Source organism: Frieseomelitta varia, unplaced genomic scaffold (assembly GCF_011392965.1).
Source record: "Frieseomelitta varia isolate USP_RPSP 00005682 unplaced genomic scaffold, Fvar_1.2 scaffold_428, whole genome shotgun sequence".
In the NCBI taxonomy this organism is placed as follows: domain Eukaryota; kingdom Metazoa; phylum Arthropoda; class Insecta; order Hymenoptera; family Apidae; genus Frieseomelitta; species Frieseomelitta varia.
Window position 1 is genome coordinate 190,717 of NW_025110177.1, and position 10,577 is coordinate 201,293.

At 35.5% G+C, this 10,577-nt stretch overlaps 1 protein-coding gene across 3 annotated transcripts in view; it reads right to left on the reverse strand.

Annotated features, from left to right (window-relative positions):
- Positions 1–637: 637 nt before the first annotated feature.
- Positions 638–10,577, reverse strand: part of LOC122531935 (rap guanine nucleotide exchange factor-like) — a 227,733-nt gene continuing 217,793 nt past the window's right edge. The window contains exon 3 of one of the 3 annotated variants that reach the window (XM_043660270.1): positions 638–697. In XM_043660270.1, the coding sequence (XP_043516205.1) occupies positions 689–697 (9 nt within the window). In that variant the 3' untranslated portion in view covers positions 638–688. Of the gene's footprint in view, positions 698–3,727; positions 4,130–10,577 lie in introns of those variants that run through there. The other 2 variants (XM_043660268.1, XM_043660266.1) reach the window with 2 other exon arrangements.

Consider the following 10,577-nt stretch of genomic DNA (forward strand, 5'->3'; position numbering starts at 1 on the left):
GGAGTATTTTAATACGCTGAACCAGCAAAATCTGTTTCTCTACGTCGATTTTATAATATTTCTTGCTTGGTGAAATCCGATAATATGTTATACACTTTATCAACTCTCTAGCGTAATACAATTTGTTTCTAAAAATCTTTTATCAATATCTTCTTTCGATGTTAAGGATAAACAATTGAAAGAACAGGAACAATTCGTTTCAATCAACAATTTCAACTTTCAACTTTCAGTGAAATTATCTCAGAAACAATTTTTAGTACTTTATATCCGCAAATTAACATAGTTTCAAGTTCGACTAACCACCATTAAAATTCACACGAAAATTTATATTACAGTTGCTGCGGATAATACAACTTGAAAATTTATTATTTCGGAAACGTTGTAAAGTAATATTAAAATTCCGGCGATATTCATATTAGAAATGTTCAGAAATTAATAATTCCAACGCATTCTCTAACGAAAGTAATCAATGAAAACAGCATAAATTCCACCGATTTCGATATTCCACACGTTCTGCGTGGGGAACATTTTACGAAAAAAGGTATCAATTCTTACTCAAGTCACAAACAACTCGCGAGGCTCAATTAAAATTCTATCAACCCTCCGCGTACCCTCCCCCCTCCACCCATCAGTGGAAAACTTCGATTCCACTTTCAATCAAGTCCTATTGAAAACGCGGAACTTGCGCTTAAAGCGTCTGAAAAAAATCTCTGTTGAAATTCTCCGTCACCGACTATCACTTTCCAAATTCAATCAGGACTTCCAGCCCAATCAATCTCACTTAATACCCTTTCTCTCCACCGGACAAATTTTTCACGTTACTCTCACGCTGCGCGACAATCAAGCTTTATAAAAGGAAAAAGGAAGAACGAAAGAAAGGAAAAAAGGATCGAGAGCACGTGGCTCTCGACGAACGAATCTGTACAGGGTGGAAAGAAAGTTTATCCGCGATGATATCGTGGACGAGATTGTGGCAAATTGACCGCTACCTTAAATTTTCTGTCATCTGTTCTGCTGTATCCTACTTGTCGCGAAGGTGAAACTTTTTCAAGGAACCTAATAGTTCTCTTGGAAAAACTTACACTGCGGACGCATGGGTTCTAACAGCGACTTTATAGTTCTGGATGAAGTTTGACTACGTTTGACTTATCACAGTTATAGCATCAGCGTGTGACTAAATAATCAAATGATAAAACTCTATGAAACTGTTAACGTTATTCGACGTACGAAACTTAAAACCACGCGTTCGGAATCATAAAGTCGCTGTTAGAACCCACGCGTCCTCAGTGTAAATTTTTTTTCAAGAGAATTATTAGGTTCCTCGATAAAGGTTTACCCTCGTGATTAGTAGAATACAATAGCACGATGCAAGAAAAAAATTTTTGACTTTGAAATTAGACCTATCGCACAAACTTTTCTTTCCACCCTGTATGCCGAAATTTCCAACGCGTCGAGGGATCGAAAATTAAACACGTTTGACGTCGATCGAGCGATCGGGTCGATTTTATGCGAGTTTCGTGCACGTGCACGCGTGTCATTCTGAATTCTTGTCCGTAATCGGTCGCGAGTTACGCGACACCGGATGTGACGGTGTTCATTTAGCCCGTCCCTTTCGCAAACTCGCGTTAACATCCTCCAGACGGATGCGAAACCCCGCCATTGACGTCTACGGAATGAACCCAGCTCGCCTTTCGTCGACGTGAATACCCACCGTGCGCTATTAATTAAGGCCTTCGCCCTTCCCCGGACCATTTTCATTCACGTTTCTGAAACACTGCTCTGCGATCGCGATCTCTCGCGATCCAACCTTTTCAACAACCATGAATCTCCGTGTTTCTCCGTGGAGTGTAGTTTGATGGATCGTTGCGACCGTGATTATTGGACGATACATTGGGCGAGTGACGAGCCGTGGACTCGTTAATTGAATGAAATTAAATTTTATTGATTGACTCGTAAAAATCAAATAAATCGGTGCGTCCGTGCGAGAAATCCAAAGCACGTATCCAAAGTGCAGTGATTTTTACAACATGCATATTTATGCATGTCAATAACGTCAAATAATTTTGAATTTTCAATTTGTCAAAAATACGAATATATCCATATCACTGTGGACAGAATTATTTAAACATAGGAGAAAATTAGAAGACGTCGATAGTTTCCTTATCGTAATATTATATTTATTCGTATAACTATATTAATATTCAACTAATTAACACAGTTTTATTTGTGTGAACGCAAATTACATGGATATTAATAATCGCATTGCAAAATGAATTAGAAACTGTTTTGAACATACTCTAGTTTGCAAAGTGAAATCAACCGATACAACGTGTGAGCTGTTACACGTAACGCTATTTAACCTACTAATACACACGACCTAAATGTGAAAATTACGAGTAGAATTACATTCTGCGATAGTTGTTTCGCATTGACATGTAATTGAGCGTTTTGGTAGAAATTTAATGGTAAAAGGAAAAGAGAAAATATACTATTTTTTTTTTTAATGATTGTAATAATTATGGTCAAATATTTCCTTCGTAATTTTTTCGTGAGAATGAACGGCAAGTTATCTAACGATTAACTCGATATTGCGGAAGAAACTGAAAGCTAATAGTACACGTTATTTTCTGTAAATAATATTACAGTATTTCTTCTTTTTTTCTTTTTTTTTTTTTTTAATAATTTGTCTAGTATCATACATATACGATTGTTAATATAGTATTTTATGTTCGTTTAAACAACTGTAACTTGGATTAATTACTTGCAATTGTTAAGCGAATATAACTTGAATTGATTACACATTTCCAACAATCACAGGATAATCAATGTAATTTGCAAAATCGCTCGAAACTCGGTGATTCAAGTAATTAAACAAACCAATCACGAATTTATTAATAAGAGGAATTTACTTAACCGACAATTGTACTTCGATAATAATCAACAACGAGAAAAACATGAATTCACAACATTTATTAACACCAACAATATTTCGAAAATCCCAGTTTCAGAAGTGAAACAGAAAAATTTCACTTTATAGAATTTCTTTTCATAATAAGAACAATGAGTAAAAGTTTCCCTTTCGGAATAAGGTTAATAAAAAAAAAGTAAAACACTGAAAAAAGTCTGGTAAAAAGAAAACTCGTAAAATCGCTTCAAAGAGATATTGTTTTGAAAATGCTGCCAGAAATGCCAGGAACAAATAAATCTCGCAATAAATAAAAGCGATAAACAAAAGCAAAATATTGAGAGAAGTTCGGTAAAAAGAAGACTTGTAAAAAATTCTAAAACCTCTAAACTCTCAAGAGATTTATTTATTTCTATCACTTATTTCTCAAAAATATTGTCGTAGGAATAGAACAAATTTCACGACAAAAAAATAACAAATAAAAGAGAAGCTTGGTAAAAAGAAAAGTCGAAAAATCTCTTTAAAAAACGGACAATGAAAAATATATCTGTCACCTATTTCGAAAATACATTTACTCTCATACTAGCCCTGGCGAAAAGCAGGTATTTGAAAGCATATCAAATTATATTTAATATTAAATAATAACAATAAATAATTATATTTAATATTAAATAATAATAATAAATAATTATATTTAATACTAAATAACAATAATAAATAATTATATTTAATATTAATTTCGTGCTTAATAATAAAACTTTATTTAATATTACTGTGGAAAACTGAAACCAGTGATTTTATTTGGATTCTCTCGTCGTTAGAAACATCTCAACGTTTTTAAACACACTCGCGTTCGATCGAAAGCTTTCCAGTTTAGGGGTAGTAAAAACGAAGCGATAAAATTCGACGATAAAAAAAAAAAAAAAAATAGCAAATTAAAGTGAACCGTTGAGAGGAAGGAGGAAATTGATGAAACTCCATGAAACTTATGCCACGAGTTTCGTACGAACGAATCTCGGAACGTTTCCCGTCTCATCGGCGCGATATTTACGAGTTGAACAATTCCGGGGGATTGAAGCCAGACGGTGACGTGACGACTCGGCGCCCGACGTCGATTCATCAGTGTCGATAAGCTTCTTGAAAAAATGCGTCTATCGTCGTTGACGCCTGGTAGTATCGAAGGATGAACCATGCACGGCCAGTTACGCAATTAACGCCCGCATCCTGCACAATCATCTGCTGTTACTCGAAATCCAGTTTTCGTCACTTGTTATTGACGCCGTCGACCTCGTTGGAGAAATATAAAATTACGGGACACTTCGAAAGTCGAACATTCGACGAAAGTTTCTTCCCATCTGTCTCTCTTAATAAAACATCGAAATACAAGGGAGAACTAATTTTATTAGTTTTGAATTAAATTCAAGTTCAAGCAATTACTTCCTTCGAATGTCGCCCGAGCAATTCGCAAACTAAAAAACATTATGGATTCACTTTAGTAGGAAGTGACTTTTGGCCGATAACATCTGAAACGCAAGATATGTACTTGACAACTTGCAGAAGTTCCAATCTCTGAAAGTGACGATTTTCTCTGTTTGTCACTGCGTCTATTCCATTGTGTTCAATTGGTTTAAAAAAATTCTTTTGACTTGTTATTGACGCCGTCGACCTCTCTGGAGAAATATAAAATTACGGGACACTTCGAAAGTCGAACATTCGACGAAAGTTTCTCCCCATCTGTCTCTCTTAATAAAACATCGAAATACAAGGGAGAACTAACTTTATTAGTTTTGAATTAAATTCAAGTTCAAGCAATTATTTCCTTCGAATGTCGCCCGAGTAATTCGCAAACTAAAAAACATTACGGATTTACTTTAGTAGGAAGTGATTTCTGAAACGCAAGATATGTACTTGACAACTTGCAGAAGTTCCAATCTCTGAAAGTGACGATTTTCTCTGTTTGTCACTGCGTCCATTCCATTGTGTTCAATTGGTTTAAAAAAATTCTTTTCACAATCGTCAATTCTCTATAATTAAATCAAAGTGGAAAGATCTTACTCCTACGTAGTTAAACATTATTTCAATAACAGTGAATCAGCATCATTTTTATTATCTCATTATTTATTCATCATGTATTATGTTTATATATTAATACTCTCATCCCGTTTGTCTCTATCAGTGCTACGACGCTGTTTAATTTTTACCTTGAATTTTACATTTGCCTTTCTTTTTTCTTTTTTTGTTTGAACAGAAATTAAAAATACCAAAATCACTCGGAACAAAGTCGCAAAATATCAATCTGTCGACCGCCTTACCCCGGACAATATCGATCTCTTTAATTAAAACGAGCACGAATGAACACACTCTGCTGTCGCGAGCTTCAGCGTATCTATATACTCAACGCGAGAGGCGCTTCGCTCGAAAAAATTTCATTTCGCTTCTTCCCTATCGAAGAGAGCATTTAAAAAAGAAACGAGAGAAAAGAGGAGAAGAGAGTGAGATTAACTACCGAGGGGAGCCGAAAACTAATAACTAAACCGCGAGATCGAGAAAAACTGGAGTAGCGCACAATCGTCGACCACGAGGAATCACTTATAAATTGACGTCCACTTATCGACCCTTCGAGATACCGTGGCTTCGAGAGGCCGACAAACACGCCTTCAGTTCCTGCTTTCTTCCCAACACGCATGGATAACCACGCGCGGTATAAATAGTTCGTTGTTAATTGGAAATCGCGGTGTGTGTTTATTACATCGGCCCGTTTAATTCCGCAGCTCGCCGGACTGTTACACGCATTATTACTGTTGTTCAATCACCGTGTGAAATCACAGATTTTCGAAGCTGAGATTATAGATCTTGGCAACAATGTTGCATTCGAACGAGTCGAATTTTCGTCGATTAAAAAATTGTTAATCGTTAAGAGCCAAGAGTTAAGGAATTGTCAGGAAATTATCAAGAGTTATAAGAGGTTTCAATTTTACTGTCAGACACGTCAGCCGCTTGAAGCGCAACAATTTTTTATCAAATTTTTAACAAACCGAGAACTGTAAAAATCTCGAATATCGAGGATTAAAAACATATATTTCTCGCGATACCGGAACGATCAGAAAATACAAACGTAAATCACGTAAATGCTAAAAATACTGAAGTGATCAATTCCATCGAGGATCGGCGCGAGCAATCAAACTCACGACGTTTGAATCAAAAATTGAAAGCCGAAAATGGCGCTCGATATTTTTACTTCCGAGAATTTATATATTGAAAAGGAATTGTAAAAATAAAAATATCGAAGTTTCAAACTCGCTGACGCTTTGCTAGATAACTTTGCAGTGGGCATTCTGGTTGGTTACGTAAGGGTTGAACAGCGATCCCGCTTTCGTTTCGTTTGAACAGCCTCCCCCTCCTTCGATACGTATTCCCTTCGATCGAAGAAGAAAAAAAGAAAAAACTCGCGCGTTTTCCGCATCACAGACGGCCGTCCTTTTTAAATATGCATGTTCGAGCGAGTTTAACTTGTTTCGGGGGGAGGTCCGCTTTCATATTTCCGCTTTGAAATTTTCATTAACCCCCGCCTCTGGTTCACCGATCAACAAGTCCAATTAAACACGGTGTTTGTCGTTCGCTGCCGCGTAATCCGCAAACGCGTTTGATTTTGTTCTTTTTTACGCCGCACTCTTCGACGCTTTCAATCTTACTGTGTCCCTCAAATTTTTATGCCCTGTGTAAATACACAGTCTGAATGGGACTGAAAGCGGACGCTTAAGAGGGGTGGTGTATTCTGCGAATTGGCATCGAAAGAACGTCAACTGTTTTACCAATATCAGGCATTGTTACTTTTTTTTTTTTTAGTTGTAGTAGTTAATTTCATTTGAATTTTATTTAAATTTTATTTAAACTGAATATATTGAAACTATGTACTTTTAAAACTGAGCGCTTTTAAACTAAATAAAGAAATAAATTATGATTAAGCAATAATTATCAAACGATTGTAATTAATCTTAAATTTTTCGAAAATTTCTGGAAAAAGCAAGGGTAGTTGTTAATTAATAATTATCAATAACTGAATGAATAAAGCTCTCGTTATATTTCCATCGATATTAAATTATCAGTACACATAGTATGATTCCATAATCGTATTAATATAATATAAATTGGATACGTATTTGTGTACCATTTTTATTTATAGTGATTTGCGAAATCCAAATCCTGGTAAAATGAAAATGTAAGTTTCTGAATGTCTGAGAAAATCAAGTGTTGGTATAAATGTCGAGAAAACAAATGTTGTTCAATGGTGTAAATGTCCAGATTTCTTTCGCCTATAGGATCAAGAAAAGATGTATTAAAATTTCGAAAATAATAACAGTGTGTTTGCTCCTGCTGGTAAGGATAAAACTGACCACAGAAATAAATTAACTTGATCGTTATTTAAAGAAAAAACTTTTATCACGAAAATTGTTGCAGTGAAATTTAAAGATCCTAGGACGCATAAAATTCCCGTTATGCGAATGGAAAAAATTATTTCACTAAAAACTGTCTAAACTAGTTGTCACACTTCTACGATATGTAGAATAATTACAAAATATTATACTTTGTCGTTTCAAGAAAACAATTTAATAATTCTTTACTAATGGAGCAACGTCGGTCAAATATTGGAACATCCTGGAATGACATGAAAATCCTCTAACATTTAAAAAAAAAAAGTTAAATAATAATAATATAATATAGTTAAATATAATTAAATAATAATAATAATAAAATATAATATAGTTAAATAATAATAATAATAATAATAATTCTCTCTGAATCTTCTGGAAAAATATTCGTTTGAGAGATGTTAAAAATGTTTTGTCATTTATTTATTCGAAATTTCGAGTATCGGGCACCTGAAAATTGAACTTAAAAGCACAATTACCGGAATAACACGAGTTAAAAATATATACGTATTCTGAAATCGAGAGACAACCTCGGACAGGTTTCCGTTTCTTTCAGAGCGAAACGAAACGCTGTTCTCGTCCTCGGAATTGAGCCAGGATGAGTCAGTGGTCTCGACAAAGAACGCGAGGCGCGAGAATTTCAGAAGCTTTGTTATGAATCAACGATATCGATGTGGTGAGAAGCGTTCGGTATCCGGTAGACACGAAACCGGCGAAATATAAATCATATTATTGCTTACGTAAGACCGAAATGTGTCACCAGGGTCTTTTATATATCGTCGCGATAAGAGGAGGGAAACGACTCGTGACTAATTTCACATCAATGTAATTTGGACGTGTGTCCTGTTCGCGAGTTTGGTCAAAGAGCTTTTGATTTTTATTTGGTTAAAGAGAAAAAGAAACAATTTAATTACTTGTAATTATATCTGGTTCGTGATATTTTTAATTTTAATCCTGATTTTAAATTCGTCGAAATTTAACCAAAATTTTGTACAATACAATCTGGAAGTATAATTTGATCAAAGTTTATAATATTTAGAATTTTTAGTTTCCAGGTCTTTCGATCTAGTTTCAATTTTAAATTCATCGAGATTTAACCAAAATTTTGTACAATACAATCTGGAAATATTATCAAAGTTTGTAATATTTAGAATTTCTAGTTTCAGGTCTTTCGACCTAATCTTAATTTTAAATTCATCGAGATTTAATCAAAATTTTGTGCAACATAATCTGTCTAATATAAACGTCTAATGTAGAAATTTTTGTTCACAATCTTGTGATTTAATTGACTGCAATTTCACCGCGTTGCGTAATAAAAATTACGTAACACGGTGAAGTCTTACACAAGAAAATTGGAATTCATACCGCGTGCAAAATCAAAGACGACTGTTGGGCACTTGATAACTTCCGACTGCATAACTCAGAGCGACGGCGATTATCGAGTTTCGATTAAAAATTAATTTTCGTCAGCGTCTGCACAATTGCGATCGACAAAAGCGAGTTCAACGAAGAGCGGAGAAGGAAGAAGTGGCTCCCTTTCATTTGCATTCGCCTTTCGCAGGGCGGGCTCGTTGAAATTAAATCAACAGCCTGTTATAAACACTTTAGCAGCGAAGTGCTTTTGACGTCACGATATTAATGAGGAATAATTATAAGCGGATCTTCGTTACGCCGTGCAATTTACATGGATTTATTCGCGCACGAATTTTCCACCACTGCGGGGGGGCGCCAAACAGAGAGATCTCTCCCGAACTCTAATCAAATTTCGATCAAAGAGACAATAGCCCGGATTGCGAGCCGGTGTGTGAAATGAGCGCGCGCCACGTGTATCCACGCCACGTGGACGAGATTGAGAGTAAAGAGAGCGAACAGAAAAGGAAAAAAAATATGACTGAGTAACAGGAGTAATTGCAAAAAAAGTAGTTTTCGAAATTCGAATTTCGACCTTGATACTTTCAATCTAAAAAAAAAAAAAAAAAAAAAGAAAATGAACATATCACGAAACAAAAAGCGAAAACAAAGGTGAAAGAAAAAGAAGAGAAAGAGTTGTTACAAATTTTTTATGAGGTATTATCATTCGAAGTCAAACGACGAATTCTATACACATGCCTTGTTCTGGCGCAGAACAGAACCCGCCGAGGCAGTCACCCAGGTCAATTCCTAAGAAGCTTCGACTCTGCGGATGTTCTGTTATACTCTCATCTAGGGACATTTTCTATGGCAGGATGTGGAAAGGCTCGGTAGGGCAGAAACAAAGCACAGCCTAGAAAAAGGGATAATTGGCTGTGGCCAGAAAATCGTAGACCATTCTAGGAAGACGTTGATTCACGGAGCACGCAGCAGTGATGCAGTCACGAGGAGAGCTAGCGTGCCCTCTCCCGACTCATAACACATCCACATTTACAATCAATATTTGTATAATAGTAAAATATAAGTATTTATTCTACATCTCGTCCTCGTAAAAATATCTCTCCGGCAGCTGTAAAAGGCACGACGAGAGAACGACCAGCGAAGCGGGTAGCAACTATCGTTCGTCGTCGCGCTGCGCCGTAACAATACTCTTCATACGCTGCGCAGTGAAGTCGAAAAGCTTCGTGAAAAAGCTCGAACGAAAATTTCGGAAGGAAATTTATTATCTCGGTTGAAAGAATAACATTTGCATCTGGAAAGCACAGAACGTTGGGTTACTTGGAATTTAGCTCGTTTCATTCTGAAATCCTTTGTTTTCTTTTGAAACGTAGAGATCGAGACGAAGTCGATATTCTCGTGTAATTAACCTCTTGCGCTAGTAACTGGTTCACGAACCATAACGAGTGACCAAAATACCGTGTACAAAAATTCGTCCTCTTTTTGAATTCATCGGTATATCACTGGAGAGAAATTACTACAAAGTAATAAATTTATTATTTGTTTTGCCTGGATATTAATAATATACTATAATATATATAACACTACTTAAAATTGAGAAAATATTGCAATTTTAGGCCAAATATTGTCGACGTGCGTGGCACGTCATTCCAGCGCAAATAATAAATTTATATTATCTCTCAATAATTTCTATCCAGTGATATCATACCATTCGACGAGTTCAAAAAGAAATCGACGAATTAATTGTATACGACTCGGTTGCTCGTTACGGTCCGCAATCAGTTGCCAGCGCAAGAAGTTAACAAGACGTAAAAAAAAAAAAAAAAAAAAAAAAAAAAAAAAAAAAAAAATCACCAAAAAAAAAAAAAAAAAAA